Source organism: Thamnophis sirtalis, unplaced genomic scaffold (assembly GCF_051295495.1).
Source record: "Thamnophis sirtalis isolate CommonGarterSnake01/CBP01778 unplaced genomic scaffold, rThaSir2_p1.2 scaffold_14, whole genome shotgun sequence".
NCBI lineage: Eukaryota > Metazoa > Chordata > Lepidosauria > Squamata > Natricidae > Thamnophis > Thamnophis sirtalis.
In genome coordinates this window covers 48,924,861-48,943,694 of record NW_028261394.1, presented here as the reverse complement: position 1 = coordinate 48,943,694, position 18,834 = coordinate 48,924,861, and the positions used below count along the sequence as shown (strand labels likewise).

Sequence of the window (18,834 nt, the reverse complement as noted above, 5' to 3'; positions counted from 1 at the left end):
CGGGCTGTGCCTAGTGGAGCGAGAGCGTCGCCGCCGGTTCGTCTTTGCGGAGCCCGGCCGGGTCGGCGCAAGGCGGCAGGAAGGCCGAGGGCAGCCGGATGGGATGGCTGCGTTTCCCTCCTTTTGAGTGTAAGGCTAAAGGCAGCTTCTCCCCCCGGTGTCATCCGTCATTATTCATCGGACCCCTCGCCCCGCCTCTCTTGCCCCCCCCACAACAGCCCTGCGAGGTTGTCTGGCTGCAAAAGAGGCAGCCACCCCCCCCCCCAAAGTCACCCAGCCGCCTCCTGCTTCCCCGAACAGCACCTGGACCCTGCCCCGCTCCCACCAGGCCTTCGGAGGGGTGGGTGGTGGGGGGGTCGTGCGGTGTGTGTAGGAGGGCGTCAGCCAGGGGGCCTCCCTGTAGATCAGACCGTCCTCTGGAGACCAGCTTGGTCCTGACTCTGCCGGCTTTTTGCAAAGCCCTGGAAACCTCGCTTTTGCCGGTGGGCTCCCAGGCGTGGGGTGGGAACCGTTAAGTGGCTGTCCTATTTTGGTGGATGCGATTATCTCAGCCGTGACTTTTATGCCTTTCAGGATGGTTGTTTTATATTATTGATTTTTGTGGTGTTGTACGTAGCTGTTTGCAAACCTCTTGTGTGTGGGATGGGTGGAATTGGAATAAATATGGTTGAGTTAAATATTCTACATAATCTTATATTCAAGAGCTGAGTTGGCAGATTTCGGGCTGCTGTGTAACTCTCAACACTAAGAACTTCATGACCCAGACCTTCAGCACTCCCAACCACCTCTAACCCTTCTTTAGAGCAGTAGAATTTAGGAGATAATTTTGTTGCAGTCCTATTAAACAATCCTTGTGGATCTATTCAAAATTGAGGAATTTCTGCCCATTGTTCTTCTGGAAAGAGAAAAAGAAGAGCTGTCACAGATCAGTTCCAAGGCTCTGTGTGGCTCCTGATCGCTGGAATGCCACACCGGGGAGCCCTGGAATAAGCAAGCACACCTTTCCAAAGCTCTTTTAACCAATCCCTTTGGATTAACCTTGCAACCTACATTGTATCTGTGCTGGGAGAGTAAAATAAGTGGGGAGAGGGCAAAAACCTCCTCTAAACAGATACCGACAAGCTCTTCCATCTGGAGTTTTATCAGCCTCAAATTCTCCCTCTGTTTGATGAGTCTCCCCTTCAGATGACTGCTGCTGACCAGGGAAATTGTTACTGGCTCCGGAGCAGGATTTACAGAGGAACATGACTAGGTCTTTTTCACTTTACATTTTATTTACACTTCTTTAAAGTACACGCTTCATATAAAACATTGGCAGAGGAGGACGAGTGCACGCAGGACTGATAAGGGGACAGGGAGCCCGCTTTGTCACAGAGTGAGCGGATCAATGCGGCACATGAAGGTCAGGTCAAATGTCAAGCAAACAGATTGGCACAGAGGACAGGAGGAGGGGGACCCCTAGAACGCCAGCAGGGGAAACAGCAGCTAAGTCCTGACCTTCCTCTTCTGTTCCTGAAAAACCTCCCTCTCCGTCTACAAATATCTCCCAAAACCTCCCTTCCACATTTGAGCTTTGCTTTCTGACCACATTCTTAGTTGTAGGCAACCTCTTGATTATGGACACTGCACACAGCCACTGATGGGTTCTGTGCAAGTGATTCACTGTGCATCCATCTGTGCACAAGGGTGCATTTCTAGCATGAAGTACCCCCATGCCACGTTAGCCATGGGCATGTGGGCTTTGCAAAATTGGGCATATCGAATTATTATATTTCTAGTCCCGATTTTTAATATATAACGCGAGGCAGCAAACAGAACGTAATACTCCTACCTCCCCTTTTCCTCACAACCCTGTGAGGTGGGATGGGCTGAGTCACCCAGCTGACTTTCATGACGAAGGCATGAAGAACTTGGATCCCTGATTCCGGGTCAGCACTTTAGCGATACCAAAGTGGCTCTCAACTCAGTTGAGCCCTGTGATGATGCTAGGCACAAAACTGGCACGAGATGGAGGCTCCTTCCAAAACAGGCTACTGGGTGGCAGGGGAGCAAGGGAGGGGATGATGGCATGCAGAAACAGGTTTGGAGGCTCTTGGCAAAACCCAGAGGGCCCCAGCCAGTCCCTTTCATTTGAGAAAAGAAGGCCTGAACACGAAGGAGGAGATCGGCAGAGTGACATGGAGGCCTCCTTCCTTGTGCTCCAAGACCATCAAAGGCCGAGGGCCAGTGGCATAGGCTTCCCTTGCCCCAGAGGCCCACTTTGCAAATGCAGCGGAGTTCCTGGTCCAAAAAGCCCTGTCAGAATTGCAGGAGGCTCAGAAGGAAGAGCAGGGCTCAGATGTTGTTCTTGTGCTGCTGGGAACGCGAATAGGAGGGATGGAGGTTGCGGAGTCTCGCTTGTCCTCTCAGGCAGCGAGCTTCCATGGACACTGAAGGCAGGGTGGGATGAAGTGGGCAGCCAGCGAGGCAAGAGGGAGGGATTAAGAGGAAGGTGGAATGAAAACCTGGAGGAAGGGGGGGTGTCTTTCCCCCTGCACGTTGATTATGCCCCCTCCCACCCACCCCCAGCATGCCAGTTCAGCGTTTGGGATCATTACCCAATTTCTAAATCCTCCAGCCAGACTTCCTGGGGCTGGCAGGTTCCCAGAAAGTCAGGTTAACCAGCCAGCCTGCAGTGCCCCAAGTGTGGCTACTCATTCTCCAGCAGCTGCAGAACCCCCATCTCATTCCCTGGCATGGGGCCAGCCTTACCCAAGATACTGGGATCTGGTCTGGCAGAGGTGGCTCCAGCTGGAACTGGCTCCACTCCCAGGAGGAAGGGTCATTGATGGAGCCTCCCTCCCTCCTTCCAGGCTTCAGTGGAAAGAGGGCAGAAACCAACCTTCTCGGCAAGCTCCTGCAGGACAGGTTGGGTTGTTAAATAAGCTGCAAAGTATCCACCACATGCTAAGTTGCTACCCAAGTAGCCAGTTTAGCTTGCAGTTTGCACAGCTTAGGGCAACGTGTAAATATGGGCCCCTTTACGCAGGAGCCAGGATTTCCTCTATATAGACACGGACACAGTCCGAGCCTCCTCTGCCACCACAACGATCCTGGCAACCTCCATGCTTTCCTCCCTCCCTTTGCAGATGGCTCTTAGCAGCTGGGAACAGGCGCTCTTATCTCTAAATTCTTATAAAATTAGGTATTTTATTATTGGCTGTACAAATAAGACACACTCCTGAATCTGTACAGGGGAAATAAGAGGGAAATGTCACCCTTTTTCGTAGTCTTGGCGGGAGACCCGCCTCGTTCCTTGATCTAGAGAAAAATGACAAGCGGGAGCCACAGAAATGACAAGGAGCAGCCAGCAGCTCCGGAAGGCGCGTTCAGCAGCAGCAGCAGCAGCAGGCACGTGGCTGTGAGAGAGCCCCCTTAGCAAGGAAGCCCAAGGCCGCAAGGATGTTTCCTTCAGAGACATCAGCGAGGGGTCTGGAGAGCTCCTCCAGAGGAGGCCCTGTGGGGAAAGCGGCAGGGAAGAAGCTGGCCTCTGCCTGGCAGGCCCCCTTCCTGCCCACCAGCGCAGCTGGACCCCTGGTGCCCAGGCTCCCTCTGGCTGACCTCCAGGCTCGGGTGGTTTCAGCAAAGTTCTCGTTTGCCAGTGAAGGGGGTTGCCATGCTGGTCAGCTAAAGCAGTGTTTCTCAACCTTGGTGACTTTAAGTCCTGTGGACTTCAACTCCCAGAATCCCCAAGCCAGCATAGCTGGCTGGGGAATTCTGGGAGTTGAAGTCCACAGGACTTAAAGTCACCAAGGTTGAGAAACACTGAGCTAAAGCAACTTATCCGCTGTATAAATATAGAGTTATCTAGAAGGGTGTGTGTGTGTGTGTGTGTGTGTGTATGTACACAAGCAGCAGGCAGGTGTCCTTGGAAGATGGGGTGGGCTGGATAAGGAAGCTGAGAGCCAGCAGACCCCAAAGCTGCATTTCCTCTGCCAGAGAGTTGTGGCTGCCTGGCCTTCGAAGGTTGGATGGCAGAGCTGGAGAGATGGGTGGGGGTGGATGTCCCAGGGGCCTCTAGCTGGAGGAGATGTACAGGGACTGGGTTTTGCGGCTCCTGCCCGGCTTGGTGTTGAGAATGTCCATGCTTTTGCGGCTGGAGCTGACGACGTCCGTGACGAAGCCGGAGCAGTCGCGGCAAACGTCCTTGAGCACCGCCCCGTGGGCATAGATGCATGGGAACTCCTCCTCCACACTGCGCCAGCGGGTGCCCTGCAGGGAGCTGGAAGGCAAAAACAGGGGTCTTGACAGGGGCACCTATGCCTGATGCTGCCCCCCCCCCAAGAGCTGGGCTAGAGCAACCTCAACCGACAGGCTTTGCTTGGCTCCAAGGTCTGTGTCTCCACTATCGGAAGCCCCTAGGCAGCCTGCTCTTAAACACCCTGAGACACGTGGCTTCATGGGACGGCCTTGAAAGGGGCTTCAGAAGGTCCCCCCTGACTGTGGGGTCTGAATCTTGAGGGAGATCAGCGTTATGCATCTTCCAATTGTTAAGCTATAATCCCTGGCCCTCTGCAAGCCTTCAGCGACTGACCCAGGAGCCAGGATCTTTCAGGGGCTTCGGATCCAGTTCTCAAGCCAAATAATCTCCTGTGCATGAATGGAAAGGAGATGGGGACAGATCTGCAGCTGAGGCCACGTCAGAACTATGGCTGGTGTCTTAGTTTGCAATCCTATCTGGCCATGGTTCAAACCTCCGACCGCAGAGAGTTGAGGCCCTCTGCCTGCAAGCACCTTCCGGAATCCTCTGCTGGGACCGCAGCCCCCAGAATTCCCCTTCAGCTGACTCAATGGGCGCAGAGTTCTGCTAGTTGACCTCTCAACCTGTCTGGGAATTGAGTCCGAGGCAGCTGCCCAAGATGACCAGAGCAGAAAAGGTCTCGGCCTCGGGGCTCCCTGGCTGCTGATCTGCCCATTCCGAACAGCCGAGCAGGAAACGGAAGAAGGGGGAGAAGGAAAAGAAGCGCCACCTACTGGAAAGTCTCCTGCTGACGGGCTGGGGGCCCCTTGGCTCCCAGAGAGCCCTGCAGCGTCTCGAAGCCCAGGGCGTAGACCGGGATGTGGGCGAGCTTCTTGGAGGGCATCTTGATCTAGAAGGGCCAAGCAGGAGGGGCTGAGCAGAGGGCTGGGCTGCTCCCCAGAAGACCTCCCCCGGGGTGGGGATGGGGGGACTTTGCCTGGGATTTCGGGAAAGCAACTTTACCTTCAGGCTGCAGGAAGCACAGACAGACCTAAAGGCGACAGAGGAAAGAGGAGGCTCAGCCGGGAGCCCCGCCCACCCCAGCGCCTCCCACCCCAGCGCCTCCCCCGCCGGGCGCCTGCTGACTCACCTCTTGCAGAAGAGGCAGGTGGGGGGCCAGGAGAAGAGCGTAAACTTGGTCCGGCAGCAGCAGCAGCTCTGCGCCAGAGGAGAGACGGTCGGTCAGCAACGGCTTGTCTGGGGGAGCCCTCTGCCCCCCCCCGCAGCCCCAGGAGCCCCCCTGGCCTCACCTTCCCTTTCTTCAGGCTGGTGTAGAGCTCCTTGCTGTGAAGAAACTTCTCCATCTCCGCCTTCACCAGCACCCGGCGCACGTTGATCATTTCCTCCACCGTCAGCGCCAGGCTTTCTACGGGGTGGCTGAACTCCTGCTGTAGGTGGGGGGGGGGCAGAGTATGGGACCAGAGCTGCCCTGAGCCAGGCCAACTGCCCAGGCAGAGAGGGCAGGTCTCCCGCAGTCAGGACTGCAGTGGAAACACCGGCCTTTACACTGGATCCCCTTCCTCCGCCGGTCAGATTTCCACAGCCAGGGAAAGCTCATGGGAGGGGGGAGGGAGGGAGGGGCTGGCTTCCGTGTAGGGAAAAACCAAAGCACAAGGATGCTTAGCAAATAGCAAAACCTCCAGGGGCCCAAAGGGAGCCCCTTCCACGCGCTCAGGTTCCAACTCCAGAAGGAGGAGGAGGGAGTGGAGCTGTTGCTCTCGCAATCCTCCCATTGAAGTTCTTCAGTGTTGCCATGTCCTGACTCTCGCTCTCTGGGCCGTGTTCCTGGGAAAAGGACCAGGCTTCGGGCGGCCCAACCGGCCTCGGGTACTAGAGGTCCTGCCACAAAGCGGGTGTGAAAACGCACACCACCCAGGTTGCTTACCAGCCACAAATATTTCAAACTGGTGTCTGTGACCGGAACAGGGTTGCCTTCCAAATTCTCCTGCACGGAACCCAGGGCCTCTTGTTTACGAGGACACGAACTGACCCGAGGGTGGTAGCGAGCCGGAACCGAACCTGAAGGAGAACGGAAGGGAGCCGGCCAGTCAGAATCTATCCAGCAGGGAGAAGAGGCCCTCCGGCTTCCCATGAAGACCCCAGGGGGGGGGGAGTAGCTGAAGCAAGAGGCAAAGCAGAAAATCAGTAGCAGCCACACCCAGCCAGCATTCACAAATGGAAAACTCCGCCAGCAGCCGTTGCCCTCCCTGCTGCTCTGGGCAGGAGAGGAGCCCCTTCCCCCCCTCTCCCCCTCCCCTATCTCCCCAGGCTCTTTCTCTCTCTCTGCAGTTGGGCTGCAGCCTCTCCGCTGGGAAAGGAGGGGGCGCACAGAGAATGGTGTCCCAAAGTGGGGCTACCTCACAAACGGAGGCTCACTTGCCCATGTTTCCCATGCTGGCCCATCCGGAGGACACGGTACCTGAGCGAGGCCTCGGGTCTGACAGGCTGCTCCTTAAGTACTCCAGGTGAGGCTCGCTGTCCTCACTTTCATCCCGAAAATGGGCCAAGTCTTGCTCGGAGAAGGAACGGTCCCGCTTCAGCGGCATCAGGGGCCCCGGCTCCTGAGCCGCCTCTGAGCAGGGAGAGTCGTCTTCCTGCAGAAAAGGGACCACTCAGCCCACCTGCAGAAAGGCCGGCACCCAGGCCCCCTCCCCCGAGGCCAGCCCCCGAGATCAGAGCAGGCCGGCATTTCTGCCCTCGAGGAGAAGGAGCGCTGGCGCTGGGGCACGCAGGCACGAGGAAGAGGCCTTTGGGAGCATGGTGCCAGTGGCCCTAGAGGGTGGCAGAGGTTTCCAGAGCAGAAGGCAAGGGGCAAAGGGAGGAGGAGGAGGAGGAGGAGGAGAGGAAGCCAAGAGGGCTGGACTGCAAAGTCCGCTCCAGCAGGCCGAGCTGCTCTTCTGGCCCAGAAAGCAGGAGACGAGGTCCGGCTCTTACTTCTGAGACAAACATCTCCTCCATCTCTGCCAGCGTGGGTGCCTTCAGCAGGACCCTCGGCCTCTGGCACTGAGGTGGGGCACCGGACTCTGAAACGGAGAGGTTGATGCAAGAGGTCGATTTCATGTTGCTGGAGCAGGCATTCAGCAGGCAGGGCAAGGAACCAAACCCTGGCAGGAGAAGAGGAGAGGGCATGGTGTGGCACAGGCCACCTTCTGTGCTGGGCACGTAGGAAACGCCAACCCGGCCTCCCTTCTAACGAGTGGCATGCAGAATAGCCCGGCTTTCCTCAGCGTGGCACGGGGCCATGTTGCCCGTCCAAATGCCAAGGTGGGTCAGAGTGGCAGGGCTGAAGGGTGGCACTCTCTTCCCCGGAAGAGACTCCCACACTCCCTCCTCTCTCCGCCTCCCCCTTTTGGGATGATCTGGAGCTCCTTCTCAGTCTGGAGACGCCTGCGGGGCTAGACTGAGATGGGGGCCGTTTCCCCCAAGACCCCCCCAGGTTCTCTCCTGCCTTTGCCGTCTCATCCCCGGAGGGAGCAAACGCCTCTCCTCTCGCTCCCAGGACCCCCCACCCCTTCTCCCCCTTAAGGACAGGCCCACCTCTCTGGTCCCGGGGCTGCAGGGCCACTGGCCGGAGCTTCCGTTCCTGCTTGATCTCCTCCAAGATCTTCTCGTGGAGGGTCCTCTGCTGCTGGGGCAGGGGGCGCAGCCTGCGCTCCGAGGCCTGCAAGAGGGTGGGGAAGCCAGAGAGCCCCGTTCCACTGGCTGCTGCTCTTCCAGCTCTGGAGCTGGAAGGAGCCCTGAAGGCCACCAACTCCGGCCCCCAATCGGAGGCTTTCCAGAGGCGACCGAAGGACGGTGCAAACCAAGCCAGCAGGGAGACTGGACCGCATCATTCATAGCATTCGGGGCACCCAGAGCGAAGCACCCTGGCCAGCTGCCGCCGTGGAGATGTCCAACAGCTCAGCTCTGCCTGGCCGGAACCCGTCTTGTCCAATCCAGAGAGCAGCCCCAGAGGCAGCTTTTCCCCCAAAAAGAACTTCCTGTTGGGCAACTGACAGTCCCGAAGGAAGGGTGGAGTTTTGGAAGCGGTCAAAGCAATTCGGGTGGCTGTTAGTGCCACCCCCAAAGTCCCCCCCCGAAGGCCCTTCCCCCCCCCACCCCAGGAGAGTACGCAGAAGCAGCGGCTGGGCCAACCTGTCTCAGAGGCGGACGGGACCGTATGAAATCCAGGATGAGCTCGTGGGCGTCCTTCTTCACCCTGGGCAGGATGTCTCTGTCCACCTGACGGGGATCCACACAGAAGAATCAGCCACAGCTGCTCCTCTTCTCCAGGAGCCGCTGGGGACCCGGGAGAGGGGCTGCGTTTTGCTTCTCTCCAAAGGCCCCCCCGCCTGGTCTGCCTTTGGGGTGGCTTCTGCTCAGGGGGAAGAGTTGCCGACACCCCGTTTTAAGTGGCCCCTCCCGCTCTGCTCTAGGGCCCAGACCCACATGGACAGGTGGCCCCTGGGAGGGGGGGGGACGGTCACCGCTCCTCTCACCATGACCTTGCGGAGCTTGTAGTTGCGGGCTCGGATGTCCTGCATGAGCATCTCAAAAGGCGTCAGCTGATACTCTGTGGGGAGGGGGTCAAACTCCTTCTGCTGGACCTTCTTCAGCTTCACCCCGTTCCGCAGTTCCCGCATGAGCTGCACCCAGAGTCGAGCCTGCAAGTCACAAGCCAACAATGGCACCAGAGTCGGCTTCCCCCAAGCGGTGCTTGAGGCCGGGGAGACGCCGGGGACCCCTTCTCTGTGGCTCTGGCTCTGAGCTTTCTCCCCGTGGGACAAAGTGGACCGTCTCTCCCACGTGCTGGGAAGGTCTGGCTCTGGGCAGCCCCGGGGACTGTTCTCAAGGCCAAGCCACAGCCGTGACTGCACAGCCTTATTCAAGCCTCATTCTTGCAAATGGATCTGTGGGGAGAGCCGGTGGCTGCAGATGTGTGTTTAAGGAAATAAATGTCGTTACTGAGCGTAAAGTTCACATCAGGTGTGCCTAGAGCCGCAAGGGGAGAGCTCTGACCTCTCTCCTCCTTGCTTCTTGAGGTACTTCTCTACGTAGAGTATTTACACCCAGCCCCACCCAGAGAGATTCCCGGGAACGTTCTAAAAGCCCACCATCCACTCTCTTCTCCGTTTCCCAGCCCGCTCCGTACCCAGTCCGTGTTCTTCAGGCTGTCCAGCTCTGCTGCCGATCGGTCCTTCAACTCCTCATCCTTCAGTTTCACCAGCATCTGCAGACCAAGAGACGGGAGCAGGTGAGCCCCTCCCACTTCCATTGCATTCATGGCGGCATAGAAGTCACGGTGGGACTGGGATGGAGTGGGAAGGGCCGGGAGGGGCACGCAAGGCTTCCTCCGGGGTCCTGAGGAGGAGGGAGGGGGCGAAGTCCTTATTCAGCTGGATCTTTTCTGCCAACAAGGAAGTGGGACAAGAACCAGCTTTAGAAGGGGGGGGAAGGGGGGAGACGGGGCACAACTTCTCCAAATGGGAGCCTGACTGGCAGCTGTAATACTCCACCAAAGGGACGAGAAGCAAAGGGCAGGCGAAGCGGAGAGCAGCTCTTTTAAGAACCAGCCACAGCTCTCAAGAGACCTCAGGATGCCCAGGTGGGAGAAGTAGGTTGACTTCCGTCTTTCCCCCGTGGATCGCTCCAGTCGTAGAGTTTGGAATTGCTTAAGGCAGCTGCATCCGGGAATCCCGGCCTGCTGGCCTCCCAGTTCCAGCACCGGCCTGGGAGAAGCCGGACGATGTACATGGAAATGTAGTCCGTTTCTCATCAGGACGTCTTTGGCCGATGCTCTCCTGGAGCTCTTCCCTTCCAGGCCAAGAGAGGGGAAGCCGAGGGCCCCCGTGCTTCCCCCCCACCTCTCATGGGTATCACCCTGTCTGTCCCTCGGCCTGTCGCACTTCCGCCACGAGGTTTTAGAATAGAATCGGTTCCCCCCGTGACTGTGGAAATGACTTCTCCACAAACGCTTTCCCACAGGACAACAGCGCCTTTCCCTGGAGAGGAGGGCTGGGCTGAGAGTCCCTAATTATGGGCTCTCATTAGCTACTCAGGGTTCCTCCCAAGAGGAGCAAAGCAGAAGCCCACCGAGAGGAGGACGGCCTCCTCGGGCAGCCGCCCAGCCTCCCTCCATCCCAGGAGGGCTCCCTCTCTCTGCACGGGGGGAGGAAGGCCGGAGCCTCGGCCAAGTCTCATCTGAGCCACGCAGGCGTCCTGGCAAAGAAGTGGGGGGGGGGTGCCTCCCCTTCCCCCCTCCCGGCTCTTAGTTGCACCAGCTGTGCAGGGGGGGACCCTGACGAGGGAGGCAGCAGAGACCCCTCCCCTGTTTCCTTACACATGTTTCTTACACAGGAACAAGAGGGCTGGGGGCTCGCCTGGGTGGGGCCTGTGGCTGCTCAGCTGCCACAGGAAGGTGGAGTTCCTGCAGCACCCGCAGAGCCTGGATGGCGCATGGCCATGGCTTGGCTGGGCAGCCGCAACAGGACAAGGGCTGCCCATCTCCCTGGCGCTGGCAGCAGACGTCCCAGGCAAAAGAACCCCACGGGCTGACTCTGCCCACCGGGATCTAATTCTTGGAGAGGGGAGGGGGCTATGGAGAATTCTCAAGAGGCAGCCTCTCCCCTCTGCCCTTTGGTGCCCAGTTCAAGCCATCATTCCTCCCACTAGTCCTTGGCCAGCTCTCCTCCCTGCGGTCATCAGTGGTCACAGATTCTGCTGGAAAGCCCCAGGATAGCCGCATGTCCAGGCGGAGACCTCATGCCCACTTGCCCCCCCCCCCACCAGGGCAGCACTTCAGGAATTGCCTCTTTAGGTGGCGAACCACCCAGGCCGGCCTCACTCACTTCCTTGGCATCCCGGATCTTGGCCAGAAAAGCTTTCAGCTCCACCGTCTCGAGGAACAGCGCCCGGCACACAGCCTGGTAGTGAGCGTGGGCCTCCTGCGGCTGGGAGAGGCGGGCAGCGCAGAGCTGCATCACTTGGCCGAATGTGCGGACCACGCTCAGGGTGCCCTTGGCCACCGCCTCCTCCTCTTCCTCCTGCCCGCTGTAGCCTTCGTCTGCCGTGCTGCTGCCGTTCCCGCCGTCTCCGGAGTCCCCGTTGGTCATCAGGTCAATCAACCGCTCCAGTTCGGGGCTCAGCTCCCGTTCCTCGTTCTCCTCCAGGCCCCAGTCGAGGGCCCGGTAGATGACAAAGCCCAGGGACTGCACCATCTGCAGGGCGAGGGGGGGGAGAGACGTCTGTGTTATTCGAGGGCTGATGGAATGGCTCTCATGCACACCCTTTCCCAGAGATCAGCCTCAGGGAGAACCTGCCAGTCTGGGGTCTTTGGAGGGTGAGTGGGCTTGGCGGCAATGCCAAGTGGCTGTGCCGAGGCCAGGGTGTGCCAGGGTGCTCAGACCCTGGCAGGTTTGGGGAGAGGTGGAAAAATGGGCCATCTGATCTGCTCAAGCTTGCCAATGCTTTGCTAATGAAAGTGACACGAGGGAGGCTCAGCGATTAGCTTTTTAAGAGACTGCTGATGGCTGCCAGACTTAAGAGTTGCCAAGGCCAGCAGGAAGAGAAGGTGGACTTCCCACAGGGCCCTCGGCCACCTACCTGTGCTTCTGTCGCAGGTGCCAAGGCCAGCGGGAGCTCTGCAGAGGGAAGAGGACACCGTTAGAAGACGCCAGTCTCAAAGAGGCCGAGAGCGCCGGGCTTCCTCAGCTCGAGGCAGTTTTGAGTACCCTCCTGCGCATCTGAGCCCACCCCAGACCCGAGAGCCACACCGGAACCAAGCAGGCCCCACCCTGGCGTCTCTTCTTTTGTTAAAAAGGCAGAGATGCCAAGTGGGTAGAGTCTACTTTGGCTGGTTCAATGGGGAGTCTTTCTCCCCATGTTGGGTTTGGTGCACAGAGGCCAGCTGTTCACAAAGCCAGTGTGCCCGAGTGTGCAAATGAGATTTAGGCAAGTGGCGTGTTGCTTTGTCCACGTGTAAAATATTGGGGGCGATGGGAGCTCTGAGCGGAATGGAAAAATGCGGACGGCCAGAATTTACAAACGGAAGAAGGGAAGAAAGATTGCAGGAAATACTAGGAAAAGACTCTCTCCTTGTGTAACGGATTTCTAAAAACAGAACTTTCAAGATGCTGGTGAAAGGGACTTTCCTGGGGCGTTTAGGGCCAGTTTGGAAGCCATCTTAGCACACGCCCAATTCTGACCCCCGTTTCCTGCCATTTCCCCGTCAATCATCCATTTAAAGTCCCAAACGTCTCTCTAGGGAGACGACAAGATGTCCAACAGGCCCATTTCACAGCTGTGCTTTCCCTTTGGGGACATAACAGTGCAAAATGGACAGAAGTGTCTGTGCCTAGGGAGACCTCTCCCCTTCTCTCTCTCTCTCTCTCTCTCTCTCTCTCTCTCTCTCTCTCTCTCTCTCTCCCTCCCTCCCTCCCTCCCTCTCTTCTCTAACTGCTGTCTCATTTCTGGACCGGGAGACGATGGGAAAGGATGCTAAAAGAAGATTCTAGGGCTCACTTTCTCCAGAGAGAATTAGATGAACTGTAATCAATAAAATGAAGTTTGGCAAAAAGGAAGAAAGAAAGAAAAAAAAGGAGAATTGGGCCATTAGGAGAAAGCAGAGAACTACTTAATGCAGCAGCGTAAGAAGAGCCAAGTCCTCACCTCTTTTCCCTCCCCTTCCGTTGCCTGACATCACCCAGAGCCAAGGCTGGGGGAGGGGGCACAGCGCAGTCCTTGGAGCCTTGTGGGCAACTCTTATGCGGCAGCCTCTGCCCTCCCTCCTTCCTTCCTTCCTTCCTTCCTTCCTTCCTTCCTTCCTTCTTTCCGTCCGTCCGTCCGTCCGTCCGTCCAGCCACGGAGGCCGAGGGGAAGCAGTGGAACTCCCTATCCTAAAGCTGCCCGTCTAGAAGCCGACTCTGCTGAGCTGTTGTGACATACTTGGCCCCTCCAAGGCAATTCCATTTCAGCTGGTTTCCGCTGCCCTCAGATGGGGGGGGGGCAGGTGCCCTCAGCTACATCTTGCACCGCGCTCTGCTCTGGAGAACCTGGGAGAAATCCCCTTCATAGGGACCGGTTGGGGGTGGGGGGAGCTTCTCACATCGGACTTCCTCTTCCTTGGTCTCCTTCACGTTCTTAAACTAATCCAAGTTACCCCTTGGGAATGGTAAGGGGGCAGTTCCTGCAATCCTACCATTATCTTTACCAAAAAAGTATCTGAAGATGAAAGCTGCACAAAATGCACATGTGCATTAAATTGGGAGAATTTGCTTCTCAAAAACGATGCATTAGATAAAACTGAAAGAGAAACACACATCTTTGGAGCAGATAGATAGATTTTTGTGCAGATTTAAGGGGGGAAAAAACCTCAAGCAATGAAGCCGTATTTGCAAACTCTAATTATGTGCCTTTGCCCACTGTGGCTGATGGGCTGCCTGCACTTTGATCCATGATAGCAATAGTAATAGCAGTTAGACTTATATACTGCTTCATAGGGCTTTCAGCCCTCTCTAAGCGGTTTACAGAGTCAGCATTATTGCCCCCAACAGTCTGGGTGCTCATTTTACCCACCTCGGAAGGATGGAAGGCTGAGTCAACCTTGAGCCGGTGAGATTTGAACCGCTGAACTGCAGATAACAGTCAGCTGAAGTGGCCTGCAGTACTGCACCCTAACCACTGCACCACCTCGGCTCTATGATCACCCCTGACATCAGGCTGGGGAGCCAGGGGCAGCCTCGCCTGGAACAGAGCCCCCCCCCTTTCTCTCCCCTCTGGCGGGGGCGGCTGGAGAAACCCTCAAACTGAGGCCATTTGGCTCCCCCCCACTGAGACACCCAGGCTGCCTGCAGGCAGGGAGTTCTGGGCCGGAGTGAGTCAAAAGTACAGCCAGGAAGCCACCAGGTTAGTGACCTCCTCAACGCCAGCCACGGCTGTAGCTCATCGGCTGGGCTTTGCTGAGTGGAGAACTGGCTGGACCGGTTCTGATGGCCGGCTGGGCTGGGCTTCTAAGTCAATGTTATCAGAAGCAGCTGCAGCTTTCCTGGTAAAGGCTCCCTGCCGGAAGCTGCATCCTGGACAAGGGCAGAAGCTGCCTAAGGAGCAAGGCGGCTGGCCCCTCTGCCACCCCAGCTGTGCCCCCATCACTGCCACTCGCATTTGACGTCCCTAAGCAATTAGAGCAGTGTTTCTCAACCTTGGCCACTTGAAGATGTCTGGACTCCAACTCCCAGAATTCCCCAGCCAGCGAATGCTGGGAGTTGAAGTCCAGACATTTTCAAGTGGCCAAGGTTGAGAAACACTGAATTAGAGGGACAAGCAACAATGACCCCTCCTGGGTTTTGTTGCTTTTTAACTTCAAGACGGATGTTCTGAAATGAAAACATGAAATGAAAGCATTTGTTGGCAGCAGGGGAGGCGCTGAAAGGCAGACGCAGGACTGAAGGCGGCTAAACCAGGACTAAGCCCAAGAGGAAGGAATCGGAGAGGCAAGTAAGCCACAAAACCCAGTTTAGCCATAGGAAGAAGAACAGAGGGCAGTCGTGGAAGAGGAGAGCAGATAACACCAGTGAAGGAAGAGACTCCCTTCCTTCCTTCCTTCCTTTCCTTCCCTTCCTTCCTTCCCTTCCTTCCTTCCTTCCTTCCCTTCCTTCCTTCCCTTCCTTCCTTCCTTCCCTTCCTTCCTTCCCTTCCTTTCCTTCCTTCCCTCCTTCCCTCCTTCCTTCCTTCTCCTTCCTTCCTTCCTTCCTTCCTTCCTTCCTTCCTTCCTTCCTTCCTTCCTTCCTTCCTTCCTTCCTTCCTTCCTTCCTTCCTTCCTTCCTTGACTATGAACGGAAAACTGGACTCCTGCCTTAGGTGGGGGATTGGACTAGAAGACCTCCATGGTTCCTTCCAGCCCTAGGATTCTGAAAAGTCAGGCCTGTTCAGGCAAGCGTCATAACTCTCCCTTTGAGTTGATGCCATCAAGAGGAGGACAGATGTCCACCTGTTCTGGTTCTTCAACGGATGACCACTGGCATGTGTATGTGCTGGCCTGCATGCAAAGGCCCTGCTGATGGGTGGCTATAGCGCTGGGGTGGCCCTTTCTCCCTCCCTGCCCCAAGTAATAAATCCTCACTTGAACAAGTGTTCTGCCTTTGTTTTGCAGTTAAAACGCTCTGCGGTGCTAAGGCCCCGTCAATCACCATGGGGTGTTCTCAGCAGTTCTCCCTTCCTGTCCCAAGTCCTAAGATAACATTGGGATCATCAGGCACCAACCTGGCCACTGAGGATGCTTCCCTGCTGCCTTTCATAGAGGCTGGGAAGACCCCATCGTGGATGTGGCCTCAACGCAGGCTCTCCTCTGCCTGATGATGCAGCTGTGAGCATCCAAGCTGGGCTGCCACCCAAGACCCACACTTCTTCCTCTGGGATTACATCCCTCCTTCACTCCTCTGGAGCAGACCCTCCTCAAGGCCCCTCTTGCCTCTTGGAAGCCCTCAGGACTGAGGCCCTGGTAGACAGCAGGTGCTTCAGCCCCCCAACGGCCAGCATAAACCATCTGCTTTGGCACCAGCAGTTGGTGTAATTACACCCATCAGACACACAAGGCAAGGAGATGAAAGAGACACTTCTGACCTTTGTGCTCACACAATAATTAAATTACTCAAGGCAAACAAAACCCCTCCCAGTTCGCTGGGGCAAAGGGGGCAGATCAATGAGGAGAATTGCTGAGAGAAAGAAAGAGAGCAGGACTCCTTGATCTGCACCGCTGGGAGTCGCATCATCCAGCGCCCCCCACAGGCTCCTTCCCCCTGCTGGGAAACTCTTGGCACCCCTGATAGTCCTTTCACTGCTTGGGGCACCCGGACTTTCTGCAGATGCTCCAGGAATTGCTTTGGAAAGCCTACAGTGCCCCAACTGGGACAATTTCCTGACCCATCGGGAGAATTCTGCGGGTGGAAGTCTAAAGAGGAGCAAAAGGTCTTTCTTTGCGCTAGACCATCCTGCGGTGGGAGCAGGATTTTAGGGTCCCCGAATTCAGGCCACCATTTGGCTCGGGACCCCGTCAGTGACCCCGCAGGTAGAGGGAGCTTGATGGCGACCTCCCGCTCCGTCCAAGCCACGATTCCCCAGCGTCGGCTCCTTCCGTGGACGAGCCCGGACTTTCTCCGACGGCCCCGGGGTCCCCGAGGGGCTTCCTCTCCCTGGGCTCAGCGGCCCCGCCGGCGCGCTATTTCCCGCGCGTCCCCTCCCCACTCACCAGCCTGGCCGAACTCGCCGCGGGCGGAGACGGCGCCGTCCTTGTGCAGGCGCAGATCGGCGGTGTCCTGGAGGCATCCGGCCGGTCCCCAGCGCCGCCGCCGCCCTTCCTCGGCGCCCGGCGGGTCGGGCTGGAGCAGCCCGCGGCAGCGTTGGAAGCAGACGGCCCACGCCTGCTCCTCGTTGACGGGCTGCTCGTAGGCCTTCAGCACCTCCTCCAGGGACAGCTCCTCCGCCGCGGACCCCGCCGCGCCGCCCCTGCCAGCCGCGGACCCCGGCCCGGCCCCTGCGGCGGCGGCTGCTGCTGCTCCGGCGCGCGCCATGGCCCCGGCTCCATCAGCGGCTCCCGGCGCCCGGCTCCATGGCGGCGGCGGCCTCGCTGCTGCGGCTGCTCTGGCTGCTGCGGCTGGCGGCAGCGGCGGACGACCTAGGGAGGGGGAGGAGACGACAGGGGGAGGAGAGGAGGGCCGAGCCAGCCGCCTGCTGCACCGCCCGCCGGAGGGAGCGAGGCCAGCCCAGGCCCAACGCCGCAGAGCCGGCCTCGGAGAGCGCGCCGGCCGCTTCGGCCGTTTCCGGATGGCCTCGAACCCCGGGCGGATGGCGAAAGCAACTGGGCGGCACCTGCCGGGTAGAGCCTCCGTCCGGGACAGAGGCAGCGCTGCCCCCGCTAGCTGCTGACCAAGGGCCCTTCGGACGCCCGCCACCCCCAGCCGGACTTACTCTGGAGTAAGCATCGCAGGGGCGCCTGCTTCTGAATAAGGCTGGGCTTGGAGTGGGAGGCAACTGGAAAGCTGGCATAGTTAGGGCACAAGTGGGAAGTGAAATCACCGACACTGCCACACCCCCAACCGCACAGCAATTCCTAGGGGGGAGGGGAGGAAAGCCTAACCTTCTGTCTTATGGGGGGGGGGGGCATGACTGGCTGCAGCTGCCGGGTGAGGTCATCCCTTTGCTTCCCCCCTTTTACTGAACGGGAGACAACCGGCCACCTTCATTGTCCAGTTCCCCATGGAAGGTTCCCACTGGACACGAAACCAAACCTGAAGAAACTATCGGGACTTCGTAGAGAGAGCAGCTGCTTTAATCTCTGGTGCCACTTTTGGAGACTCTCGTCTTTTATTCAAAGGAAGAGATTTCTGTGGTGCCTTTTGGTAAAACATGTTGGCCTGGAAAGGGGGAAAGCCGTGTTCGGAAGCACCAGCCTTCCGCTTGTCAAACAGGTTCTGGGGCCAAAGCCCGGTGCCTTCCGGCTCAGACTAGGAGGGAGAGCTCTTCTTCCAGGGTGGGGCTCATCGGGTTAGATTTCAAGCTCCACCTGGGAGCCTGGAGGGCGGGTAGACACAATATTTGAAAGCCTGCAGGGAGGCCCAGGAGTTGACTGCCTTGGACGCCTGTTTCCCCCAGCAGCCAAGACCTCCCCCCCTTCCTCCTCAAATAACTGGGGGCTTTTTTTCATACAGAATTCAGGGAGGAGGGGGGGAAAGAGCAGCTATCTTGGACCAATCCAACCGTGACTTTTTAGTCCCTTAAATTTAAAGCACATTCCAGGAAAAACTTACTCTAAACCCCATTTTCTACACCTGCAGGGAAATGGGCTAACCCTTCAGAAATCCAACTTCTTCTGCCTGTTGCTCCCAGTAATAATGAGGAGAGCCACAAATGAGTTGCTCCCCCATAGAAAAAGCCAACAGTTTGTTCAGAGTCCTCCCCTCCCTTCTCAGAGAGTCCATTTCCACTCTCGCTTTTCCAGGATTTACATTTTGTTGCTAGGAAGGTGCAGCGGCTGTTCACCGCAACAGAAGTGTGCACACACAAACACAACGCAGCAGCCTCACACCAGTTATTTTTAAACTCAAGGCCAGAAGAGTTAACGTAGCCTTTCAAAGCTTGTCTACTACACACTTGTTCTACTTACGCCCTCAATGTATTTGAAAATTACACACCTCTTTTTCAATGCAAACTTTTAAAGAGACTGATTTTCAAGACCCCAGAACCAAACTCGGAATATCACATACCTAAACATGGTTCCATCAAAGGTTTTCCCACAAAGGCTGAGCCTAGGGCCCTCAGCGGCTCTCATTAAGAGTTTTTCTAGAGGGGGGAGGAGGAGGAGGAGGAGGTTAATAAAAGTCCTCCTACTGATTAGTGGGAGAGGTAGAAAATGGGGCATAATCACACCCTGAAAGAAACAGGCAACTGAAGTAATCTGCATGGGAGGAAGGCAAGGAGGAACACTCAGCCTTCCTCCTGAATGATCCTGGGAGCCCCTCCACCAGTTGTTATAGGGGCAAAATCTCCCTCAACCCCCCCCCCCAGTTCTTTGCCTCTTTTCACTT

The 18,834-nt window shown here is 57.3% G+C and overlaps 1 protein-coding gene and 1 long non-coding RNA gene across 4 annotated transcripts; one reads left to right on the top strand and one right to left on the bottom strand.

The window, feature by feature from the left end:
• Positions 1-106: 106 nt before the first annotated feature.
• LOC148042843 (uncharacterized) lies at positions 107-12,619 on the top strand. The gene is made up of 3 exons (XR_015698458.1): positions 107-129; positions 9,399-9,512; positions 11,878-12,619. It is a non-coding gene; the product is annotated as an uncharacterized LOC148042843 (long non-coding RNA).
• Positions 3,814-18,547, bottom strand: SPIRE2 (spire type actin nucleation factor 2). 3 transcript variants are annotated; one of them, XM_087728944.1, is made up of 16 exons: positions 18,514-18,547; positions 16,500-16,925; positions 11,861-11,898; positions 11,107-11,475; positions 9,411-9,488; positions 8,758-8,922; positions 8,414-8,500; positions 7,817-7,940; positions 7,214-7,383; positions 6,699-6,873; positions 6,165-6,298; positions 5,530-5,667; positions 5,370-5,437; positions 5,243-5,270; positions 5,014-5,129; positions 3,814-4,261 (listed from the first exon to the last, which is right to left on the bottom strand). In XM_087728944.1, the coding sequence occupies exons 1-16, from the start codon at positions 18,527-18,529 to the stop codon at positions 4,057-4,059; spliced, it is 2,337 nt and encodes a 778-aa protein (XP_087585070.1). In that variant the 5' UTR covers positions 18,530-18,547; the 3' UTR covers positions 3,814-4,056. The 3 variants fall into 3 exon arrangements, with proteins under 3 accessions (XP_087585070.1, XP_013907495.2, XP_013907503.2); XM_014052020.2 differs by having other exon boundaries at positions 7,214-7,302; positions 18,514-18,546; XM_014052028.2 differs by lacking the exon at positions 18,514-18,547 and adding an exon at positions 17,219-17,249.
• Between the last annotated feature and the right edge of the window lie 287 nt (positions 18,548-18,834).

What these genes read in the sequence shown, in the direction of transcription:
- SPIRE2 (XM_087728944.1), bottom strand. An exon ending in GTTTGAAATATTTGTGGCTG is followed by an intron (nt 5,668 to 6,164) that starts GTAAGCAACCTG and finishes CCCCACCTACAG; the next exon opens with CAGGAGTTCAGCCACCCCGT. An exon ending in CGTCAGCAGGAGACTTTCCA is followed by an intron (nt 4,262 to 5,013) that starts GTAGGTGGCGCT and finishes TTTGCCTTCCAG; the next exon opens with CTCCCTGCAGGGCACCCGCT.